The 26645-nt window shown below is 43.3% G+C and overlaps 1 protein-coding gene across 1 annotated transcript; it reads left to right on the top strand.

Moving 5' to 3' along the window:
• The first annotated feature begins 310 nt into the window (after positions 1–310).
• Positions 311–21530, top strand: LOC129818225 (fibroblast growth factor receptor 1-A-like). The gene is made up of 17 exons (XM_055873959.1): positions 311–915; positions 5891–6120; positions 8261–8350; positions 8480–8652; positions 11291–11414; positions 13104–13294; positions 14992–15136; positions 15300–15490; positions 15638–15783; positions 15952–16073; positions 16194–16304; positions 16507–16697; positions 16889–17011; positions 19112–19182; positions 19326–19463; positions 19572–19677; positions 19786–21530. The coding sequence occupies exons 2-17, from the start codon at positions 6012–6014 to the stop codon at positions 20017–20019; spliced, it is 2265 nt and encodes a 754-aa protein (XP_055729934.1). The 5' UTR covers positions 311–915; positions 5891–6011; the 3' UTR covers positions 20020–21530.
• The last annotated feature ends 5115 nt before the right edge of the window (positions 21531–26645 follow it).

Below are 26645 nucleotides of genomic sequence, written 5' to 3'. Positions count from 1 at the left end.
CACACAAGGGCTCTCCAAGATATGAAAGCCATTTCCCTCTGTCAGAATTTTAGTTAAAAGGGCAGTAGACACAAATGCTGAGTAGCCTAGTATGTAATGTCTTATGAGAATGTTGCCAAAACACAAATAAACAGGCTGTCTATTTCCAAAATATGCTGTGTTTAGATCAGTCAAGCCAGTAGCCAACTTTTTTAAATTTGTGACAGAACTACAGGTCTACAGTGTAGGCTAAATGGTTGTGAGTTCCTGCAAGTGAGAGGGAGAGGCGAGTGAGAAGGGGGAGGTCTCCTTCAGAATCTCTCAGCACACGGTGAGAAGTGGTTGGGGGAGGTCAGAGATCTGGAATTCGCCGCTCGGAAATACATTCAATGACCTAACGTTATAACGTTGCCAAACAATTCGCCTCGCAAATAGATCTATGCGGCGTTGACAAAAATATATATATATACTTTCAGAAAAATATTTGGTTGCAGTATTCTGCAAATGTTTTTCCCGACAGTTGCAAGACAATACAGAACATGATCGGAGTTTCCCCATGTTTTCTCCAAGAATAGGAACGTATTGAGTAAAGTAAAATGCCTTGAGATTTGCTGCTGTTAGAGATATCTTTACTGAAACCGGTCGAAAACTTTACCAAGTAGGCTACATGTGAGGTATTTGTGCTGAACGTGTTTTTATACCTCTTGTCCCGGAAGATAGAGACCGCTCCATTGCTAGTCCGAAATCAATGGCCATTAACGTTACTCGAAGCTTCACCGCGCCACTGCATTTGAACTCTGGAAAAACACCGCATTGTTTACGAGAGTTGTGACTTTAAGGTTGAAAATAAATCGATCGAATCGGACATTTAATGACTTTCTTTTAGACATCTAACCTACCTTCTCGAGGGGAGCTGCACAAGGATCAGAAATTCAGGTGAGACACTACATTCAATGCGACCAATAGCCTAGATGTTCACACAGTCACGGATACAATGTTGCAGCTTGCTTTGGCCTACGTGATCTGTGAACATTTGAGAAAACAATTATACTTTTAAATAAAGTTGGTATATACCGATCTGGCCATCCATGATCATATTGGAATTATCCTACATAGGCTATAGGAATGTTATGCAATTTAGGGGCCCCTGCCAGGGTTAGCCCTAACGAAGTAAAAAAGAAAATCATCACGATTTAGATGCGTTGTAAAAATTTATGAGCCTTCGTAAACTATAACTATGCTTCACAAATTATTTGTAACCATGTCATACATGCTAACCTTTATAATGCCTTATTAGGAAGGCTTCGTTAATCATGTATAAGATATACACAAAGATGACCACGTCGTTACAAACCACAGTCCAGCTAGTAAGATTTGACCCATGTCTCTCTGACTGAGGAACACACCGTAAAGCAGTCAGTCGACTCACATGCCACCGCAATGGGCAGACTGGGCACACCGACCGCGGTGGGTGTACATGTATCAGTTTAATCTGTTTACGGTAAATTACGCTTGTGCGTGTGACATTCCAACTCTGATGAGATCCGGCTGTTCATTCAGCAGCACGCGCCAAATCTGCTGTTCGTTGACTCATCACAGCGCTACCGCTTGACCGGTGAGTCACGCGCAGAACCAACTGTTTCTTTTTTTTATTTTAGCTTTATTTAACTAGGCAGGTCAGTTAAGAACAAATTCTTATTTTCAATGACGGCCTTGTTCAGGGGCAGAACGACACTTTTTTTTTACCTTGTCAGCTGGGGATTCGATCTTGCAACCTTTTGGGGTACTAGTCCGAAACTAACCACTAGGCTACCAAACTGTCACCGGCTCCTTAATAGAATGTGAATATAAGTAGTACTGTTGCCACATGATCCGTGGGCCATGCATGACATTGAACGAGTTATTGGGCTGGTTTCCTGGACCGAGATTAAACCTGGTGCTCAACTAAAAAAAACACTTTCAATCGAGGTTCTCCTTTGAGTATGTTTTTTTATCTGTCCAGAAATGGCTCATTATGATCAGAAGACCATTTTGGATGTTTATGTCAGCACATACACACAATGATGATAATAATGGTGTGGTGTGAGAGTTCAGTTTCAAGTGTATTTGTGTAATGAATACATTGGAAATTCAAATTTTACTCGCCAGGGTAACAGTGAGAGAGAGATACTGAATGTGAGTGTGAGAACTGACTCACTCTGCCATTTGGGAATGGAGGGATTATGTGATGGCTGCTAATCTGTATCAGATACCACATTCTGGGAGGAGAAACAGATGAGTAGAGAGAGATAATAGAACAGATAGACTGAGAGAGGGATAAAGAGATGAGTGGGGAGGTAGAAAGAGGTGTATGGTAAAGCTGTTATCTAGGCCTATAGAAGACTCCAGGGTCACTGACCTGGAGTGTGAGTGAGTTAGGAGGATTAAAGTCTTACAGCAGACTTGTGTGCTTTCTGTTTTACTCTCAACCTGTCCTCTGTCTCCAGTCATTCAGCCTCTGTAAGTAACAGTACTACAGCTGGGTTGTATAGTTGCACAATCAATGCCTTCATGGATGCTTAATGGTAGCATATCTCAGCCATGGCTCCCCCTGGCACACAGGTACACACCATGAGCTGTTTTCCAGTTTACAGGAAAATGGTGTGTTACTATGACAGCGTTACTATGACGGGTGGACCAGGCCAGGGCTGAGGCAGAATGTGGTGTGTAGGTAAAGGCTTTTGGAATGGAACATCTGGAGAGGTCACATCTGCCAGAAAGAGAGGGAGGGGGAAATAAAAAGATCATCTTAGGAGAACTAGAAGTTGTCTGATTGAAGGGATAAGGGGGGGGGGGGGTAATTTTAAGAGAACTAGAAGTTGTCTGACTGAAGGGATTAGAGGGGGGTTGTATGGGGGGGGGTAATTTTAGGAGAACTAGAAGTTGTTTGGAGGGGGGGTAATCCTAGGAGAACTAGAAGTTGTCTGATTGAAGGGTTTGGGGGGGGGGTAATTTTAGGAGAAGTGGAAATTGTCTGATTGAAGGGATTAGGGGGGGTAATCTTAGGAGAACTAGAAGTTGTCTGATTGAAGGGAATAGATGGGGGGGTAATTTTAGGAGAACTAGAAGTTGTCTGATTGAAGGGTTTGGGGGGGGGGTAATCCTAGGAGAACTAGAAGTTGTCTGATTGAAGGGATTGGGATGGGGGGGGTAATTTTATGAGAACTTGAAGTTGCTGATTGAAGGGTAGGGGGGGGGGGAATAGGGAGGAAGACATGGGAGAAAGATGGAGTAGGGAGATGTTTCCGGTATGTTGAAGCACTCTCCTCAATAGAGAGCTGGTGTGATGCTCTATTCCTGGCCTAGCGACTATATGCCACCCTGTGTGTGTGTGTAGTTACTGTCTCTCAGACCATCAGTTTTTTATCATATCAACCCCCCTGGGTCATTCTAACAGCCTCCTCTAAGCTATACACAGAACCAGCAAGCTGACCCGGTGGCTTCTAGTTTAAACCAGCAGCATCTGCAGAATAACAGCACAGAAAATAACTAGCACTGGACTTGAAGCTATTTTGGAAGGTTTTACTTGCAAGGATCATCATTTGTAGGGGTTTTCTACCCTGCTCTGGTTCAAAGCAACTCTCTTTGTATAAGACCGTCTGCTAAATTGCTGAAATGGATGTCAAAGTTACTGTTATCTGCTGTTTCCTCTCTCTGAAGTTCCTTTAGAATTTAAAGAAGCCACACAGCAAGGCTAGGGCAGGGAGAAAGTGGTCTTATTTCTATTCTAATTGTGTCTGTGGTGATTATGTGGTGATTTGATAACTACCACAGTGAGGAACTGGGTGTGTTAACTAGCTGTTAGCTTCTATGGCAGGAGTGTCCAAGTCTCCTTCTGAAGAGCTATGGCAGAGGTATGCTGGTTTTGCTCCTACCCTGCTCTAACATACGTGATTCAGCCAATTGGGGCCTGGTGAGCAGCTGATGAGTAGAATTGGGGGGGGGGGGGGGGGGGGGGGGGGGGGGGTAGAGCTGGAGCAAAAAGCCTGCATACTCGATGTCTCTCTCTTACTCTCCCTCATTCTATGTAATAAGAAGACTGTGTCTGCCTAGTTGTCTGTGCTGGGCTCTGCTGTCAGCCAGCCAGCAGTACGATGGAGACTCTCCACCATAAAACTCATAAATCTGCAAACAAACTCATCAATTTAAGAGACTCTTTAACATTAGTGTGGGGTTGAGTTACGGGCGGTGTCCATGAGGGTAAATTCTCTGTGTGTGTGTGGTGTAAATCAAGGGCATTAATGACATCTTCATAAACCTGCCACTCTACTCTTTACTGTTACACATCTCCCACTCTGGGTCATCGCCCTGACACACACACACACACACACACACACACACACACACACACACACACACACACACACACACACACACACACACACACACACACACACACACACACACACACGCACACTGGCTGCCAGTTCTGAAGGACAGAGTAACCCTCAGTAATGCCCACACCACCCCTAGCTGCCAGCTACAGTAGTGTCCAAGTTTCAGTAATGTTAATGTACCGTCAAGCTGTTCAACATGTTTCTGACTCTACAACAGTATATAATGAGAAGAGATATTATGTATTATAGAATATATTTACAGCTCTCCTGGGTGTTAGTCTCTCTACGTCAGTGTTTGTTTGTGGTCTGGAGCGGTCTCATAACACCTAAACATCAGATCCATCTTCTCAATGAGACTTTCACACTGTGGCACTGGCAGGCGGACGAAGGGGCATTATGGTGTTTGGGCTGGGGTTAAGGCGTCCGCAATCTCCGCATGCTTCCCATCAAACAGTTCAGAAAAGTTTGTGCATATATTAATCATGACGTTTTTGTTCATTTTGGTCTTCGGTAAGGTTTTTTCGGCTGATCTTGTACACAAACATTTTTCTCGAGGCAAGCCGAATTCGGTAGCCGAAGTCTACACCCCTTTGTCGGTGATTGGTCAACAGTAGGGATTCTTCAATTAAGTGTTTGTCATTCAACCAGAGACTAATAATTTTCATGCAGATTATTTAATTGAGAAATACTGCACCAAACATCTTAGTTAGATGTAAAATTGCGCAACTAAGATCTCCTCTGCAAAAAACTTCTAAATGAATGACAGAATTATTGAGTTATGTTAGATGAAGTCTGACTATTTTGAGGGAGTGTATACTGGCTACGGCATCTCAAGATGGACAAACAGTACTATTGCTGCTTAATGACTTTTAAGGGAGTATGCGAGCACACTCATTCAGCACTCAGCTAGGCGCCAGCCAAACCGAAGCATACTGACGCCTTTAGGGGGAGGCATAACAAAACTGTGATAAAACACAGCTTTGTTTTGGAACGTTTGATGGGCATTAATGTGTGACAGGTGAGCTTATTGGACAAGCGTCTAAAGATGTTATAGTGTGAGGAGTGTTGGAAGCGGAGTTCTCATCTGAGTTCTGTGAAAAGAGACACCAGAGCATGTGTCACAGCCTCTACCAATGTCCTTCTGCGAGCATGGGCAGTTAGAGCCTGACTCATATGTTTTTCGGGTCCGATTCCGATTTTTGGGGGGACAAACTTACCGATACTGATATACATTTTCTACACTAAGTTCTCATAAATTGCCATCCAAAAGAGCAATTGTCCAATAATTGTGCTTCAAATGTTGATTTCATACATCGTGACAATAAGGACAAGTATTCATATAAGCATGAGATTCCCTTTTTTCATCCTATTTATTGATATTGGTTATCGGCTGATAGTATTGGTGAACTGATATATCGGACGGGCTCTAGACAGGGTAGCAGTGTCACATCCTTTTCTTGACATTTATTTTCATAAAATGCCTTGTCTTGTCTTTAACAGATTCATGGATGTCCCTCTCTTTTTTCCTCTTACAGTTCCCCACCTGAATAGTTGATGGTTGTAGGCTGATACATTTAAGCGCCCTCTACAGCCAGCCCTGTACCAGTAGCCCCTGCCATTCCAGTACTGTACCAGTTAACCTATACCAGTGCCAGTATGTTGTTGTCCCGCTGGTCTCTGCTGCTCCTCTGGTCACTGCTGGTTCTACTGATTTACTCTCCCCTGACCCAGTCCAGACCAGCTGCTGCCCATGTCAGCGACACAGGTAGGAAACATGTGCCACATAAAGATCTTAAATTCTTTTTCTTTGTTGCTCGTGCTTTCGTGGTTGTAGTTGACAGGCAGGGCTACGTCTCATTAGCCTTCTGTGTGTGTGTGTGTGTGTGTGTGTGTGTGTGTGTGTGTGTGTGTGTGTGTGTGTGTGTGTGTGTGTGTGTGTATACTCGCTTGTGATCCTTCTTTTCCTCTTTGTTATTTATTCTCTTTTAATCCCTCAGGCTGAGGGTTCTAGGTTCAGGCTGAGGGTTCTAGGTTCAGGCTGAGGGTTCTAGGTTCAGGCTGAGGGTTCTAGGTTCAGGCTGATGGTTCTGGGTTCAGGCTAAGGGTTCTAGGTTCAAGCTGAGGGTTCTAGGTTCAGGCTGAGGGTTCTGGGTTCAGGCTGCTACCATGGTGGTTCAATCCCACTGACTCTGTTCTGCTATCTGGAACTGTTCCGTTAGTAGTGGGTCTCTATTCTGAGCTAGAGTAAACAGAACATACACTTACATGTATGGATGTGTGTTTGGGGTGGGGGGATTCTATATTGAGCTAGAAAGAAGCTCTTCAAGGTTTGTCCATTTAGTTTAAAGCTGAGGATGTTTACAGTGATTTTTCATGGTGCAATGGTTTACATATCCTGTCCACACACACACACACACACACACACACACACACACACACACACACACACACACACACACACAGCTGGTTGGAGGTGGAACAGAAATGCTGTTTTTGGTAGGAAAGGATGAATGCCGTCTGAAAGGAGATGGTTTTATTTGTATTGGCGAGTACTGTAATCACAACCATCCTGACCAACCCTAACACCCTGTGTTGTGTGCGTGTGCTTTTACGCGCATGCGTGTGTACATCTGTTTGTGTATGTGTGTGCCTGCACGTTTGTGTGTGTTTTGCTTCCAGCCATCTGGTATCCAGCTGAGAGTGTGTGTGTGATACTGTTGTTTTGAAACCCATAAATTCTTGTTTTTCTCTCTTAGTCAAAAACACCAAAATGTAACTTTTGTGCCGCAAACTCTTTTTCCATAAACAAAGCCTGCTCCCAATTTCCCATATCCTTCTCTCCTCGTTGCTTCGTTCAAATAAAGGTTTAGGTTTTTGGACTTCAACCAACTCCCCCTGCTTTCTCTCTTTTAGTGGATTCCTTTCTTTTTTTCATGATTTTTTTTTGCTTTCTTTGTCTTTATCCCCTCTCTATCTCGCTCTTTCTCTCCGTCTATTTTTGACAACCTCTCATTGAGAATGTTCCCCCTGCTATGAGCAGGCAGTATTCAAGACCTCCCATAATGCAGTCTCTGTAGACCTCTCCCTGTAGATTACAGACATAATGTAGTGAGGTTGGGAGCTTGAATTCGGGGATGGTCTGTGTCAGTCTGTGGTGATGCTGATTATGGACCTAATATCTGTAGATTAGAGGAGAAATGATGACGGCTTTTCTGGTGTAGGTCCTGCTGAGAGGTTGGGAGGTACGGAATCTGTAGCAGAACATGTCCTGAGTTACTAATATATTAGTAATATATTGTATAGTAATCAGTAATCCTGATGAGAGGTGAAAAGGGATGAGTGGTAGTAAATGTCCCTGCTTATAGTAATCACTGATCTGATGTGGCCGGATCTGTGAATGCTGTGGAATGGAACCTGAGCCAACTGTCTAATGGTAGAAGGAAGTAGGCTTTTTCTCATTCAACGTATTCAAATAGGACCCATTAAAGATCTGAAACCTGCGGATTTGCCCTCCTCTCTCCCAACTCACCCTCACATCCCTCCTCACCCTTTGTTCACAACCATTTGTCAGGATGAAGGTGGTGATTATTAGTGTGTTTGTTTATCTCTGAGCTGAGGGTTAGGGAGCAACAGGGGAACTGTGTGTGTGTGTGTGTGTGTGTGTGTGTGTGTGTGTGTGTGTGTGTGTGTGTGTGTGTGTGTGTGTGTGTGTGTGTGTGTGTGTGTGTGTGTGTGTGGCAGCTTAAAGGGGTAAAAATGTAAAAGGTTAATCTTTAAGCCGTTTCCCTTTTCACTCAGCAGGAGCATCCCAGACCCCCACAGAGTAACCCTGCCTCAGCCCTTCCTGTTTAAACACACACACACTGGTTTCTATTTTTGGTTTACGTTTTCTTCTCTCTCCATAGCTGACATGCTGGCATCTTCTGAGGACGAAGATGATGATGATGAGTCTTCTTCAGAGGAAAATAAACTATCCAACAATCAGAAGCTCCAATGTAAGCTCCCTCCCCTTTGCTTCCTCTAGCTTTATTGGTCTATAAAAAGTAGTTACTAGCCAAACCAACTGAAGAAAGATTGATATTGAATCAAAAATGTGAAATATAAATACCTCTCCCTCTCTCTAGTGATGGCTCCTCAGTGGGCGACTCCAGACAAGATGGAGAAGAGGCTCCATGCCGTTCCTGCCACTAAGACTGTTAAATTTCGTTGCCAGGCGACTGGTAATCCCACACCAACTTTGCGGTGGTACAGGAATGGGAAAGAGTTCAGGAAAGACCAGCGCATTGGAGGCTTCAAGGTCTGTGTTTTTGTACAGCCCTCTGCTTCATACTGGGTTGTGTATCATCTGTCAAAGCCCCAGTGCAGCCAAAAATGGGATTTTCCTGTGTTTTATACACTGAGTGTACAAAACATTATGGACTCGTCTTTCCATGGAAAGCTATGATTGCTTATTGATGTCACTTTTTAAATCCACTTCAATCAATGTAGATGCAACCCAATATTAGGAAGGTGTTCTTAATGTGTTGTATGTAACAGTACAACTTTAGTCCGTCCCCTCGCCACGACCCGGGTGTGAACCAGGGACCCTCTGCACACATCAACAACAGTCACCCATGAAGCGTCGTTACCCAGCGCTCCACAAAAGCCAAGGGGAACCACTACTTCAAGGTCTCAGAGCAAGTGACGTCACCGATTGAAAGGCTATTAGCGCGCACCACCTCTAACTAGCTAGCCATTTCACATCCGTTACATGTACACTCGGTGTATATACAGTTGAAGTCGGAAGTTTACAGACACCTAAGCCAAATACATTTATACTCAGTTTTTCACAATTCCTGACATTTAATCCCAGTAGAAAATTCCCTGTCTTAGGTCAGTTAGGATCACCACTTTATTTTAAGAATGTGCAATGTCAGAATAATAGTTGAGAGAATGATTTATTTCAGCTTTTATTTCTTTCATCAGAAGTTTACATACACTCAATTAGTAATTGGTAGCATTGCCTTTAAATTGTTTAACGTGGGTTAAATGTTTCGGGTAGCCTTCCACAAGCTTCCCACAATAAGTTGGGTGAATTTTGGCCCATTCCTCCTGACAGAGCTGGTGTAACTGAGTCTGGTTTGTAGGCCTCCTTGCTCGCACACACTTTTTCAGTTCTGCCCACAAATTTTCTATGGGATTGAGGTCAGGGCTTTGCGATGGCCACTCCAATACCTTGACTTTGTTGTCCTTAAGCCATTTTGTCACAACTTTGGAAGTATGCTTGGGGTCATTGTCCATTTGGAAGACCCATTTGTGACCAAGCTTTAACTTCTTGACTGATGTCTTGAGATGTTGCTTCAATACAGCCACATAATTGTCCATCCTCAAGATGCCATCTATTTTGTGAAGTGCACCAGTCCCTCCTGCAGCAAACACCCCCACGACATGATGCTGCCACCCCCGTGCTTCACGGTTGGGATGGTGTTCTTCGGCTTGCAAGCATCCACCTTTTTCCTCCTAACATGATGATGGTCATTATGGCCAAACAGTTTTATTTTTGTTTCATCAGACCCAGAGGACATTTCTCCAAAAAGTACGATCTTTGTCCCCATGTGCAGTTGCAAACCATAGTCTGGCTTTTTTATGGCAGTTTTGGGGCAGTGGCTTCTTCCTTGCTGAGCAGCCTTTCAGGTTATGTCGATATAGGACTCGTTTTACTGTGGATATAGATACTTTTGTACCTGTTTCCTCCAGCATCTTCACAAGGTCCTTTGCTGTTGTTCTGGGATTGATTTGCACATTTCGCACCAAAGTACGATTGCGTGATCCCATGGTGTTTATACTTGCATACTATTGTTTGTACAAATGAACGTGGTACCTTCAGGCATTTGGAAATTGCTCCCAAGGATGAACCAATTTTTTTCTGCTGTCTTGGCTGATTTCTTTTGATTTTCCCATGATGTCAAGCAAAGAGGCACTGAGTTTGAAGGTAGGCCTTGAAATACATCCACAGGTACACCTCCAATTGACTCAAATTATGTCAATTAGCCTATCAGAAGCTTCTGAAGCTATGACATAATTTTCTTGAATTTTCCAAGCTGTTTAAAGGTACAGTGAATTTAGTGTATGTAAACTTCTGACCCACTGGAATTGTGATACAGTGAATTATAAGTGAAATAATCTGTCTGTAAACAATTGTTGGAAAAATTACTTGTGTCATGCACAAAGTAATGTCCTAACCGACATGCCAAAACTATAGTTTGTTAACAAGAAATTTGTGGAGTGGTTGAAAAACAAGTTTTAATGAAGCCATCCTAAGTGTATGTAAATTTCTGACCTCAACTGTATTTCTACACTCTGAGGTTAGAATAATATGGTGAAATTGTGAAAATTATTTGAATGCCCTTTTAGTGTAAGAACTGTGTTAAAAGACCGCCTGAAATTTCAGCCTGTTTTGGTGGGATGGAGTTTTGGCCTGCCTGGTGACATCACCAGGTGAGTGATAAATTAGTTCGTTCCAAACCTCTCTGCCAATAACAGCTCGTTTTCAGTTTTCCCTCCCCACTCAAACCAATCCTAGACAGTCTTAGCAAAATTCTTGCTTCAGAAATTGCTCTTGCTATAAAAAAAAACTAAAAAAACAATCACAGTAAGGTGCGTTACACAATTTAAATTTGATATTGACATAAAAATGGGTGCTTTGAGCCTGTAAGTTAGAGAGTAAATAGCATATCTTAAAAAACGAATATTACAGTACCAAGGGATACCGTGTAAAAAGATAACAGCAGGGGCCCAAGCACTGAACCTTGGAGAACACAAATGTTATTTCTACTTTGCCAAAATTAAATGACTAACACAACACAAAATGTGTATTTTTCATGGCTATTCTCACATTTTCACTCCCTTGCCTCTTTCTCTCACGCTTTTCCTCTCTCGCTGTCTCCCTCTTTCAGCTCCGGGACCACACGTGGACCATAATAATGGAGTCAGTGGTTCCGTCTGATAAAGGCAACTACACCTGTCTGGTGGAGAACAAGCACGGCAGCCTCACACACACCTACCAGCTGGACGTAGTGGGTCAGTATGTGTGCATATATACAGTACCAGTCAAAAGTTTGGACACACCTAGTCATTCCCGGGTTTTTCTTTATTTGGACTATTTTCTACATTGCAGAATAATAGTGAAGACATCAAAACGTTGAAATAATACACATGGAATCATGTAGTAACCATAAAAGTGTTAAACCGATCAAAATATATTTTAGTTTCTTCAAAGTAGTCACTTGATAACAGCTTTGCACACTCTTGGCATTCTCTCAACCAGCTTCATGAAGTAGTCACCTGGAATCCATTTCAATTAACAGGTGTGCCTTGTTAAAAGGTCATTTGTGAAATGTCTTTCCTTCTTAATGCATTTGAGCCAATCAGTTGTGTTGTGACAAGGTAGGTGTGGTAAACAGAAGATAGCCCTGTTTGGTAAAGACCAAGTCCATATTATGGCAAGAACAGCTCAAATAAGCAAAGAGAAACGACAGTCCATCATTATTTTAAGACATGAAGGTCAGTCAATGCAGAAAATTTCAAGAAGTTTCCTCAAGTGCAGTCGCAAAAAACATAAATCGCTATCATGAAACTGGCTCTCATGAGGACCGCCACAGGAAAGGATGATCCAGAGTTACCTCTGCTGCAGAGGATAAGTTCATTAGAGATAACTGCACCTTAGATTGCAGCCCAAATAAATGCTTCACAGAGTTTAAGTAACAGACACATCTCAACATCAACTGTTCAGAGGAGACTGCATGAATCAGGCCATGGTCAAATTGCTGCAAAGAAACCACTGCTAGGACACCAATAATAATAAGAGACTTGCATGGGACAAGAAACACGAGCAATGGACGTTAGACCGGTGGAAATCTGTCTTTTGGTCTGATGAGTCCAAATTAGAGATTTTTGGTTCCAACCGCTGTGTCTTTGTGAGACGCAGAGTAGGTGATCTCCACATGTGTAGTTCCCACCGTGAAGCATGGAGGAGGAGGTGTGATGGTATGGGGGTGCTTTGCTGGTTAAACTGTCTGTGATTTCTTTAGAATTCAAGGCACACTTAACCAGCATGGCTACCACAGCATTCTGCAGCGATACGCCATCCTATCTGGTTTGCGCTTAGTGGGGCTATCATTTGTTTTTCAACAGGAAAATGACCCAACACACCTCCAGGCTGTGTAAGGGCTATTTGACCAAGAAGGAGAGTGATGGAGTGCTGCATCAGATGACCTGGTCTTCACAATCACCTGACCTCAACCCAATTGAAATGGTTTGGGATGAGTTAGACCGCAGAGTGAAGGAAAAGCAGCCAACAAGTGCTCAGCATATGTGGGAACTCCTTCAAGACTGTTGGAAAAGCATTCCAGGTGAAGCTGGTTGAGAGAATGCAAAGAGTGTGCAAAGCTGTCATCAAGGCAAAGGGTGGCTACTTTGAAGAAACTAAAATCTAAAATACATTTTGATTTGTTTAACACTTTTTTGCTTACTACATGATTCCATATGTGTTATTTCATAGTTTTGATGTCTTCACAATTATTCTACAATGTAGAAAATAGTAAAAATTAAGAAAAACCTTGGAATGAGTAGGTGTATCCAAACTTTTGACTGGTACTGTATATATATTGTGTGTGTTTACTTTTGATATGTGTACCTTGAGTGGTGGGAGTGTGTATGTTTGTGTTTTTGTATCACTCACATTGCATTGATGTTTTCTGTGTATTCTAGAACGTTCCCCTCACAGGCCCATCCTCCAGGCAGGCCTGCCAGCTAATCAAACGGCCATGGTTGGTAGCGACGTGGAGTTTGTCTGTCGAGTGTTCAGCGACCCTCAGCCCCACATCCAGTGGCTCAAACGCATCACCATTAATGGCAGCAGAGTGGGACCAGATGGAATGCCTTACGTACGCGTACTGAAGGTACACACACACAGACACACACATACAGTGGGGAGAACAAGTATTTGATACACTGCCGATTTTGCAGGTTTTCCTACTTACAAAGCATGTAGAGGTCTGTCATTTCTATCATAGGTACACTTCAACTGTGAGAGACAGAATCTAAAACAAAAATCCAGAAAATGACATTGTATGATTTTTAAGTAATTAATTAGCATTTTATTGCATGACATAAGTATTTGATCACCTACTAACCAGTAAGAATTCCGGCTATCACAGACCTGTTTTTAAGACCTGTCTTTAAGAAGCCCTCCCGTTCTCCACTCATTACCTGTATTAACTGCACCTGTTTGAACTCGTTTCCTCTATAAAAGACACCAGTCCGCACACTCAATCAAACAGACTCCAACCTCTCCACAATGGCCAAGACCAGAGAGCTGTGTAAGGACATCAGGGATAAAATTGTAGACCTGTACAAGGCTGGGATGGGCTGCAGGACAATAGGCAAGCAGCTTGGTGAGAAGGCAACAACTGTTGGCGCAATTATTAGAAAATGGAAGAAGTTCAAGATGACGGTCAATCACCCTCGGTCTGGGGCTCCATGCAAGATCTCACCTCGTGGGGCATCAATGATCATGAGGAAGTTGAGGGGTCAGCCCAGAACTACACGGCAGGACCTGGTTTATGACCTGAAGAGAGCTGTCTCAAAGAAAACCATTAGTAACACACTACGCCATCATGGATTAAAATCCTGCAGCGCACGCAAGGTCCTCCTGCTCAAGCCAGCGCATGTCTAGGCCCGTCTGAAGTTTGCCAATGACCATCTGGATGATCCAGAGGAATGGGAGAAAGTCATGTGGTCTGATGAGACAAAAATAGAGCTTTTTGGTCTAAACTCCACTCACCGTGTTTGGAGGAAGAAGAAGGATGAGTACAACTCCAAGAACACCATCCCAACCGTGAAGTATGGAGGTGGAAACATCATTCTTTGGGTATGCTTTTCTGCAAAGGGGACAGAACGACTGCACCGTATTGAGGGGAGGATGGATGGGGCCATGTATCGCGAGATCTTGGCCAACAACCTCCTTCCCTCAGTAAGAGCATTGAAGATGGGTCGTGGCTGGGTCTTCCAACATGACAATGACCCGAAACACACAGCCAGGGCAACTAAGGAGTGGCTCCGTAAGAAGCATCTCAAGGTCCTGGAGTGGCCTAGCCAGTCTCCAGACCTGAATCTAATAGAAAATCTTTGGAGGGAGCTGAAAGTCAGTATTGCCCAGCGACAGCCCCGAAACCTGAAGGATCTGGAGAAGGTCTGTATGGAGGAGTGGGCCAAAATCCCTGCTGCAGTGTGTGCAAACCTGGTCAAGAACTACAGGAAATGTATGATCTCTGTAATTGCAAACAAAGATTTCTGTACCAAATATTAAGTTCTGCTTTTCTGATGTATCAAATACTTATGTCATGCAATAAAATGCAAATGAATTACTTAAAAATCATACAATGGGATTTTCTGGATTTTTAGATTCCGTCTCTCACAGTTGAAGTGTACCTATGATAAAAATTACAGACCTCTACATGCTTTGTAAGTAGGAAAACCTGCAAAATCGGCAGTGTATCCAATACTTGTTCTCCCCACTGTATATGTACACGTTCTGAAGGTTAACGCCCACTGTATTGACGAGGGCTATGTCACAAAATCTCTCTTTCTCTCTCAGACTGCAGGGTTCAACACCACAGACAGGGAGATGGAGGTGTTTACTCTGAGGAATGTGTCTGTGGAGGATGAAGGAGAGTACACCTGTCTGGCAGGAAACTCTATAGGACTCTCTCACCACTCTGCCTGGCTCAGTGTGATCAAAGGTACACACACAAATATAAATGTTATTATTCTGAACTTTATTCACCTTGTGTACAAACCTTTGCAGCCCAATGTGCTTTATATATTTAGACTTAAAATGGAAGAGGAGAAAAAAACATGTGAAAAATGTTCTGACTTCATCCCACTTCACTCCCTCTCCTCCAGACCTGCCCCCCTCCCCTGTACCATCTCAGGCCTACCTGGAGATCTTCATCTACTGCGTCGGTTTCTTCATCATCGTGTTCATGGTCGCCGTAGCGACCGCCTGCCGACTACGCTGCTCCCCGAAGAAGAGCGACTTCAGCAGCCAGCTGGCCGTTCACAAACTGGCCAAGAGCATTCCCCTACACAGACAGGTAACACACACACATACTAGTGATCCATGATCGTGTGATGCGTAACCTTTGCCTGAGACTTTTTTTCCTGAGCTAATCCATAGGCTTTAGTTCAGCGGAGTAACTCATATTACAGTATATCCTCTCTCACTACCTCCCCTTCTCAAGGTGTCAGTAGACTCCTCCTCCTCTCTACAGTCGGGTTTGTGTCTGGTAAGGCCATACTGCCTTTCCAGTGGAGACACGCCCACCCTGGTCGGCGTGTCAGTGTATGAGCTGCCCGCAGACCCACTCTGGGAGCTGTCACGAGACAGGTACTAGAGGGCTTATATCCCTGCATAGTGAATACCCAATCTATAATATCGGCATACATAACCCTACATATTGCATACATAATCTGCACACGGTACTCATAACTTAACCAAGGAGATTCATAACCTCCATGCACAGGACATTCATAGCCGTGTGTGTCTGTGTTCTAGGCTGTCTCTGGGGAAGCCACTGGGTGAAGGTTGTTTTGGTCAGGTTGTGCTAGCAGAGGCTGCAGGTCTGGACAGAGAAAAACCCTCTCGTCTCACCAAGGTTGCCGTCAAGATGCTCAAAGGTACATAAAACTACTTCCTGAAATATAGTCCTAATATTTAAGGAGATAATTCGAAATAAACTGAAAAACTGTTTGTATTGGTTGATATTGATTTGATGTGACATCCTGTTTCCTGTGTAGCGGACGCCACAGAGAAGGACCTGAGTGATCTGATCGCTGAAATGGAGATGATGAAGATGATCGGGAAACACAAAAACATCATCAACCTGCTGGGAGCCTGCACACAGGATGGTAATACTGGTGCTGTGTGTGTTTGTGTGCTTGTGTGTGTGTGTGTGTGCGTGTGTGTGTGCGTGTGAGCGAAATAGCATTTTATTTGCACAGATGAGTACAATGGTCACAGTACCAAGGGCTGAAAATAACATCAGGGGTCCAAGCGCTGAACCTTGGGGAACACCACATTGTTTATTATAACCCTTCCCTGTCTCTCCAGGCCCTCTCTATGTGGTTGTAGAGTATGCATCTCAGGGCAACCTGAGGGAGTACCTGCGTTGTCGGAGGCCTGTGGATCTGGAGTACTGGTCTGGGCCAACCCAGGCCCCCCTGGACAGCGTAGAGGTCAGGGCGCTAGTGTCTGCTGCCTACCAGGTGGCCAGGGGCATGACATACCTCGCCTTACAGAAGGTCAGAGAAGAGACAAGTGTTATTGTCTGTCTTTTTGTCTGTCTGTCTCTCTCTCGCTCTACTTTTCATCTTTTGGTGTTTCATTCTCTTCGTCTGAATCTATTATTTTCTCTTACTCTACCTCTCCCTTTACTGGACATTAGTGTAAATCAGTCAACCAATAAATGAATCAATCACGTTTTTATCTGTAGTGTATCCACAGAGACCTAGCAGCCAGGAACGTGTTGGTGACAGAGGACAATGTGATGAAGATAGCAGACTTTGGTTTGGCCAGAGACATCCACCACATAGACTACTACAAGAAGACCACCAATGTAAGTAACATGATGACAGTGGAGCGAGTAGACAACTGAAATTCAGACAGACAGACATATAGATGTTTTAACCTGTCTAGGATCAGCGTGGCGCTAGCGGCACACCCCCCCCCCCCCCACTGAAAAACCAGTGCCGCGAAATTCAAAAAAAATATTTTTTTAAAATATTTAACTTTCACACATTAAAGTCCAATACAGCTAATGAAAGACACAGATCTTGTGAATCCAGTCAACATGTCCGATTTTTAAAATGTTTTACAGGGAAGACACAATATGTAAAGATGTACATCTATTACCTAAAAACACATTAGCATAATCCACCATCTTTTATTTGTCCACCAACACCAGTAGCCATCACCAATTCGGCTAAACTAAGATATTTATAGCCCCTAACCAACAAAAAAACTCATTAGATGACAGTCTGATAACATATTTATGGTATGGGATAGGTTTTGTTAGAAAAAAGTGCATATTTCAGGTAGATGGCATAGGTTACAATTGCACCCACCGTCACAAATGGAATAGAAAAACTACTTAGAGCAACGTGTTTACCTACTTACTAATCATCAAACATTTCGTAAAAATACACAGCATACACGAATCGAAAGACACAGATCCTGTGAATACAGACAATATTTCAGATTTTCTAAGTGTCTTACAGCGAAAACACAATAAATCGTTATATTAGCATAGCACATACCACATAGCAGCCCAGCATTGATTCTAGCCAAAGTGAGCGATAAAAGTCAACATCGCCAAAAGATATTAATTTTTTCACTAACCTTCTCAGAATTCTTCCGATGACACTCCTGTAACATCACATTACAACATGCATATACAGTTTGATCAAAAATGTTTATATTTAGCCCCCAAAATCATGGTTAGACAATGTGAAATGTAGCTCAGTTGGTCAGAAAATGTCCTTGCGCCACTTAGACAGTGATCTACTCTTATACATAAATACTCATAAACGTGACTAAAAAATATAGGGTGGACAGGGATTGATAGACAATTTAATTCTTAATACAATTGCGGTATTACATTTTTTAATTTATCCTTACTTTTCAATACAGTTTGCGCCAAGCGAAGCTACGTCAAAAAACATGGCGTCCTAAGCCACTAAAATGTTTCGACAGAAACACGATTTATCATAATAAAAATGTCCTACCTTGAGCTGTTCTTCCATCAGTATCTTGGGCAAAGGATCCTTTCTTGGGAGGAATCGTCTTTTGGTGGAAAGCTGTCCTCTTGCCATGTGGAAATGCCAACTGCGTTCGGGATGAACTGAAAGCGTGCCCACCTATTCACAGCGTTAAAGAAATAAATGTCCCAAAATCGCACTAAACGGATATAAATTGCTATAAAACGCTTTAAATTAACTACCTTATGATGTTTTTAACTCCTATAACGAGTGAAAAGATGACCGGAGAAATATAACAGGCTAAACTAACGCTTGGAACAGGAGAGGGTCGGTGTCCTCCACGCGCGTGACGCACCAAGAAAAGACTTGCTAGCTACAGGGTTTTTTGATTTATAGGGCCTGTGAACGCGCAATCGACCCCATTGGAATCGTCATCACGTAAAGGCATCCAGGGGAAGACGTAAGAAGTGTCCGTACAGTCATAGCAATATCAGTGCCTTTTTAACTGACTTCAGAACAGTGGCCAACATTTCTGAAATCTGAATCCATGTCAGGGAAATTGCTGTAGAATGGGCTCTGTTCCACTTAGAGACAAAATTTCAACTCCTATAGAAACTATAGACTGTTTTCTATCCAATAATAATAATAATATGCATATTGTACGATCAAGGATTTTGTGGGAAGCCGTTTCAAAAATTACCAAATTAGCATAAATAGTCTAAACAGCGCCCCCATCCCCAACAGGTTAACCCAGGGCTGGCAAACTCAGTCCACGGAGGCAATGAGTTTTTCAATTAAAACCTAGACAAAAGCATTAGACAACCAGGTGAGGGGAGTTTCTTACTAATTAGTCAGCTTAATTAATCAATCAAGTACAAGGGTGGAGCGAAAACCTGCAGACATTTAGCCCTCTGTGAAATGAGTTTAACACGTGGTTTAACCCCTTGTTTTCCTCCCAGGGTCGTCTGCCAGTGAAGTGGATGGCTCCAGAGGCTCTGTTCGACCGTATCTACACACACCAGAGTGACGTGTAAGTCACACTCCTAACTCCTAATATACATTCTGTGGTGTTGTGCTATCCATCCTGTTGTTATGTGTCTGTAGGTTTACTTTCAAGCCCAGCAATAACTGTCCCTGAGAAAGTGATGTTGATTGTATTGAATTCTGTTTTAGGTGGTCGTTTGGGGTGTTGCTGTGGGAGATCTTTACTCTAGGAGGGTCTCCCTACCCAGGGGTCCCTGTAGAGGAGCTGTTCAAATTGCTGAAGGAGGGACATCGTATGGACAGGCCAGCCGCCTGCACAGAGGAGCTGTGAGTACACACACACACAAAAAAACACAAGTATACTGTAAGAATGTCCTCGCAAGTAGAGTAATACAAACACACGCTCTGTTGTAACACTGTGGTGTGTGTTCTCAGGTATATCATGATGAGAGACTGCTGGCACGCTGTTCCATCTCGCAGACCAACCTTCCAACAGCTGGTAGAGGATCTGGACCGCACCCTCTCACTTATGACCAACCAGGTAAACAAACACATTCACACGCGCACACACACAAACACAGTGTCATTTTCGTATCATTTGAATTGTTCCCCTGAACGTGTCATCCCTCCCCCTCTCAACTCTCTCTAGGAGTATTTGAATCTGTCCATCCCTGTGATCCAGTATTCTCCATTGGGTCCAGACACCAGCAGCTCCTCTGACTCTGTCTTCTCCAGGGAGACGACTCACGAAGCAGAGTACTCTCCCCTGAGCCCATCCTGGACCTCCACCCTGCTCTACACCCAGCACACCCCCTCTAGGACCCCCTCTCGTACCTCTACCCTGGCCTACGCACACCACAAACCTTCCCGAACCCCGTCTTGAACCTCCATCCTGGCCTACGATCACCACAGCATCTACCCTGACGTACACCCGCGGACACAGCCAACGCTGATCTAAAAACACTGCCCCGCCCGTACACCTTAACCTATAAACCTCCCTCTTTATCCACAGATAAAGACAATGGAAAAGACAGACACATGGAGGGTTATAACAGAGTCATAAGACATGAAATAGAGATTGCACAAATATGGACTCTTCTCTCCTCCTCCCCAGGACTATACTGAACTTTTAAAGGGATAGTTCACCCAAATGACACATTGGGAAATGGGGATACCTAGGCAGTTGTCCAACTGAATTTATTCAACTGAAATGTGTCTTCTGCATTTAACACAACCCCTCTGAATCAGAGAGGTGCGGGGGATGACTTAATTGACATCCACGGTGCCTGGGGAACAGTGGATTAACTGTCTTGCTCAGGGGCAGAACAACAGATTTTTACCTTGTCAGCTCGGGGATTCAATCCAGCAACCTTCCGGTTACTGGCCCAACGCTCTAACCACTAGGCTACCTGGCGGTTTTCTTAAACCGTAAGCAAGGTATGAGACAATGTATGAGAGCAATCCATGCTTTGGTTTATTTTCCCGGGCACTATTTTCACATGCTAACATTTTAGTATTTGTGACACATATCCCATTCAAGTCATGGGACTGATATTAGCATTTGTCAACCATGGAAAAAACATCTAAGTGACTTTGTTGAGGTTCACCATAAATTTAAAATACTTTTGGATAATTTGGACATAATGTGCAAAAAATTATAATATCGGTTCCATGACTTGAATTGGATCTGTGCCACAAATGCTAAAACAGTGCAAGGGAAACTAAACCAATGCATGGATGAGCTGTCATACATTTCCATAGACTGCTTACAGGATCATCGACTGCTTACATGGCAAGGAAACCAATGTGTATTTTTTATTTGTGTGAACTATCCCTTTAATGTAGGAATACTCTCCCAGGAGCAAGAGGAGGAGAAGAAGGCTGCTATACATTTTTGATCTTCATCGCCATATTATGAAACAAGCTGCTGCCTTGCTGAGCAAACCATACAGGATATAAAAAGGAAATTGATACCAAGGGAAAATAATGTTGTTATTTTGTAAATACAGTACATTACGAATTGTTAATATGAATACATATTTCCCGTATTTTTATTTTATACATGGTAGCTTGTTTTTATCCCTGTCATTGAAATGACATCTAAGAGAGGTGTGGATATGATGCTGTGTGTTAGAATCAGAGGAAAGAAGTGGCTATGATGCTATGTGTTTTAATAAGCTAATATCATAGCAGCAGTGTTAGTCAGTCAAGGTTTGCCTTCAGTATCACTCTCTTGTTTGGACTCTATGGACACTACAGTGTTATGTTGAGGTAAATGATAATGCTATGGTTTTAAAACAGTGGCAAATTCACTTATCTCCAATGGAAGTCTACCTGCCTTTACAGAGAATGCCTTTATTAGAGGTATTGTAATAAAGAAAATGGCATTACAAAGCTTCAATGGAGTGTTTTTGAATGAGAAAGAAAAGAGGGAGAGAGAAGAGAGCACATGCTGAACTGATCAGCCAGCCCACCAGGACTTCAGGGCTGAATGAAGGAGAGGTGAAAGACTGTGTGATGGGAGAGAAACAGAGCGAGGATAGGTTCAGCTGTTGACTGCAGAGGAAGCATTCACTCCACCAGATGTGTATGTGTGTCTGTATGTGTCTGTATGATTAATGGTGGGAAGAGAGGATTGGTCAGTACGGTCGCTCTATCAATCACAGCAGCAGAGAGCAGCTTCCTGCCTGGCACACACACACACATGGCTTAGGTCCAGAGTCTGGAGAGCATGTCTGTCCCTTGGAGAGGAAACATGTTAAACTTCTGGCTGAATTCTCTCTCTAGTGAGATTTTAGATGGTTCTGTGTCCTGTATTCTATTCCACAGCTCATGACTGTGTTATAACAAAACCACTTCATACAGATCTTATCCTTATTATTACAGTTTCAGGTCATAGAAACTCTCAAGATCCCTCCCATTCGCTGTCTTGATTTTTTGATATACCTGCTTTCCCTGAAAGGGTTTATCTTCCATGAATTCTCCCTGAGTGACTGTGTAAATCTAGGCTTGTGTAAATGTGTTTTCTCAAGGCTCCTCGTATTCCTGTTAGCCCAGCCATCTGCCCTATTGCCCAGCTGATGACCACTATAACACACACACACACACACACACACACTGAAAAGGCAATAAATGCCCCCCCCCCCAAGGTGTTAAAGCAAACACCCCAGCCCTCTCCCCTCCCCATTGACCGCTATCCTGGCTGTATTTGGACTATTGGGGTTAATGCGGTGTGAGAGGCCATTACTGGGTGTGAGGAGACAATGGGGCTGCAGTTTCCACCAAAGACAGATGGTTCAGAGGGGTATCAGAGTCACTGGCATCCAGTGTGGTGCGTTTATCAACACCTGTAGGAGCTATTTGGGGAGCAGCCTGGACAAGCACAGGGATATCAACCACTCGTAAAACTGCTGAAGATCTATTCACAGTGTGGCTATCATCTGTGTCAACATCTATTAGTGTTAGGGGCCTGTGTGTATTTGTGTGTGTGTCGTGCGTGTGTGAGAGAGACAGACCGACACAGAAAAAAAGAGTTACGGTTGTACTCAGGTCAGCAGCATGTAGCCTACCTCATACCAGTGGTTCCTAGACTGTTTTACACTGTGACCCATCTAAAGCCTTCCAAAATTCCCTGCTGCGACCACAATATCAATCCTGAAGGAATGGATCTGCTGTGATCCAAATTACCACAATAACAATCCAGAAGGAATGGATCTGCTGTGATCCAAACCACCACAATAACAATCCAGAAGGAATGGATCTGCTGTGATCCAAACCACCACAATAACGATCCAGAAGGAATGGATCTGCTGTGATCCAAACCACCACAATAACGATCCTGAAGGAATGGATCTGCTGTGATCCAAACCACCACAATAACGATCCAGAAGGAATGGATCTGCTGTGATCCAAACCACCACAATAACGATCCAGAAGGAATGGATCTGCTGTGATCCAAACCACCACAACAACGATCCTGAAGGAATGGATCTGCTGTGATCCAAACTACCATTTTAGAAACATAACTTTTTACTACAGCCATTTGTTTCTGAGGCAGTTGAGGCAGGTATGTTTAACCACATGTATTCCTGACATGTTGAAAGGAGAGAATTAACATTTTATTTAACTAGGCAGGTCAGTTAAGAACAAATTCTTATTTACAATGACAGCTTACCCCGGCCAAACCCAGACGACGCTGGGCCAATTGTGCACCACCCTATGGGACTCTCAATCACAGCCGGATGTGAATCAGCATGGATTCGAACCAGAGACTGCAGTGACAACTCATGCACTGAGATGCAGTGCCACAGACTGCTACGCTACTTGGGAGTAGGAGAGAGAGAAATAAAAAAGAGAGGTAGAAGAGAGAGAGAAAAATCATGTTTTCTATGTCATTACTGAACACTTAGGGACTCATTAGCAGTATAGATGATTCCCTCTGGTCTGTACCCAAACAATTTTAACTTCTACTTTTAAAAATCCGCCTCTCTAAAAACAAGTCTCTCACCGTTGCCGCCTGCTATAGACCACCCTCTGTCCCCAGCTCTGCTCTGGACAGCATACAGTGGGGCAAAAAAGTATTTAGTCAGCCACCAATTGTGCAAGTTCTCCCACTTAAAAAGATGAGAGGCCTGTAATCTTCATCATAGGTACACTTCAACTATGACAGACAAAATTAGATTTTTTTTTTTTATAGAAAATCACATTGTAGGATTTTTTTTGAATTTATTTGCAAATTATGGTGGAAAATAAGTATTTGGTCACCTACAAACAAGCAGGATTTCTGGCTCTCACAGACCTGTAACTTCTTCTTTAAGTGGCTCCTTTGTCCTCCACTCGTTACCTGTATTAATGGCACCTGTTTGAACTTGTTATCAGTATAAAAGACACCTGTCTGTATTTTCTTTCTCATTTTGTCTGTCATAGTTGAAGTGTACCTATGATGAAAATTACAGGCCTCTCTCATATTCTTAAGTGGGAGAACTTGCACAAATGGTGGCTGACTAAATACTTTTTTTCCCCACTGTATGTGAACTGATTGCCTCCCATCTATCTTCAGAGCTCGTGCTGCTAGGTGACCTAAACTAGGACATGCTTAACACCCCAGCCATCCTACAATCTAAGCTTGATGCCCTAAATCTCACACAAATTATCAATGAACCTACCAGGTACCACCCCAAAGCCGTAAACACGGGCATCCTCATAGATATCATCCTAACCAACTTGCCCTCTAAATACACCTCTGCTGTTTTCAACCAAGATCTCAGCAATCACTGCCTCATTGCCTGCATCCGTAATGGGTCAGCGGTCAAATGACCTCCACTCATCACTGTCAAACGCTCCCTGAAACACTTCAGCGAGCAGGACTTTCTAATCGACCTGGCCCGGGTATCCTGGAAGGATATTGACCTCATCCCGTCAGTAGAGGATGCCTGGTTATTTTTTTGGAATGCCTTCCTCACCATCTTAAATAAGCATGCCCCATTCAAGAAATATAGAACCAGGAACAGATATAGCCCTTGGTTCTCTCCAGACCTGACTGCCCTTAACCAACACAAAAACATCCTGTGGCGTTCTGCATTACCATCGAACAGCCCCCGTGATATGCAACTTTTCAGAGAAGTTAGAAACCAATATACACAGGCAGTTAGAAAAGCTAAGGCTAGCTTTGTCAAGCAGAAATTTGCTTCCTGCAACACAAACTCAAAAAAGTTCTGGGACACTGTAAAGTCCATGGAGAATAAGAGCACCTCCTCCCAGCTGCCCACTGCACTGAGGATAGGAAACTCTGTCACCACAGATAAATCCACTATAATGGAGAATTTCAATAAGCATTTTTCTACGGCTGGCCATGCTTTCCACCTGGCTATCTGGCTGTATTTGGACTATTGAGTCAACAGCACTGCACCCCCCACAGCAACTCGCCCAAGCCTTCCCCATTTCTCCTTCTCCCAAATCCAGTCAGCCGATTTTCTGAAAGAGCTGCAAAATCTGGACCCCTACAAATCAGCCGAGCTAGACAATCTGGACCCTTTCGCTCTAAAATTATCTGCCGAAATTGTTGCAACCCCTATTACTAGCCTGTTCAACCTCTCTTTCGTGTCGTCTGAGATTCCCAAAGATTGGAAAGCAGCTGCGGCCATCCCCCTCTTCAAAGGGGGTGACACTCTAGACCCAAACTGCTACAGACCTATATCTATCCTACCCTACCTTTTTAAGGTCTTCGAAAGCCAAGTCAACAAACAGATTACTGACCATTTCGAATCCCACCGCACCTTCTCCGCTATGCAATCTGGTTTCAGAGCTGGTCATGGGTGCACCTCAGCCACGCTCAAGGTCCTAAACGATATCTTAACCGCCATCGATAAGAAACAATACTGTGCAGCCGTATTCATTGACCTGGCCATGGCTTTCGACTCTGTCAATCACCACATCCTCATCGGCAGACTCGATAGCCTTGATTTCTCAAATGATTGCCTCGCCTGATTCACCAACTACTTCTCTGATAGAGTTCAGTGTGTCAAATCGGAGGGCCTGTTGTCCGGGCCTCTGGCAGTCTCTATGGGGGTACAAATACAAAAAGGCACTCGCACATCTGAGCAATCTTATTTGCAGGTGCATGGCATCAATTGAACAAGATGAAGGAAAAGGAAACCGCACACTGCTCTTGATAGTATCACCGATATTTAATAAGCTTACGTATCGGCCACACGGCCTTCGTCAGAGCTTTTGGGATTTTTTGAAAGTTGCACCCTTATGTAGACCTGGCTCCACCCACATCCGTTCTACACATCGAAGGGGGTTGGAAGCAAAGGAAAATAAATAAGTGCTACCAAATATAACAATGTGCATTTCATAACTCTTACAAAAGTGTATAAATAAGGCGTATTGAACACTTCTGTATAATCTCAATGAGGACATAGCAAGTTCATTAGTCATTGGATACATCATATGAAAAACGTCAGAATAATCTACAAGAGACACACATTTCATGTTCCAATTCACAGCATAACATACAAAGGCATTTCATCATTAAGTCCTTTTGGAAACAATGTCTGGAGGGTGAAAATCCAAAAACATTCTCTTTTACTCAGAGTATTATTAATATCACCTCCCCTGTCTGATATCTTAACTTTCTCTATGCCACAAAATCTAAAGGTGGAAATGTCATGCTTCATGTCATTGAAATGTACAGCGACTGGATACTCCCTGTCGTTTCTCCTGATTTAACTTTTATGTTCACTAATTCTCTGTTTAAGAGAGCGGGTGGTTTTACCGACATAACAGAGCCCACATGGACATTTAATAATGTAAATAACAAGGGTGGTGGAACACGTAATAATGTCATTTATTTGGAACCTTTTTCCTGTGTGTGGGTGACAGAAATATTGACACTTCATCATGTTGTTGCACTGTGCGCATCCTCTGCATTTATAGCTACCATTTGGTAGAGGGCGTAAAAGTGCTTGGCTAATTTTCTTAAGTGGCTGGCAGTTGGCATGAACCAAT

This window comes from Salvelinus fontinalis, chromosome 21, assembly GCF_029448725.1.
Source record: "Salvelinus fontinalis isolate EN_2023a chromosome 21, ASM2944872v1, whole genome shotgun sequence".
NCBI classification, from domain to species: Eukaryota; Metazoa; Chordata; class Actinopteri; order Salmoniformes; family Salmonidae; genus Salvelinus; species Salvelinus fontinalis.
This window is presented reverse-complemented; position numbering and strand designations above follow the sequence as displayed.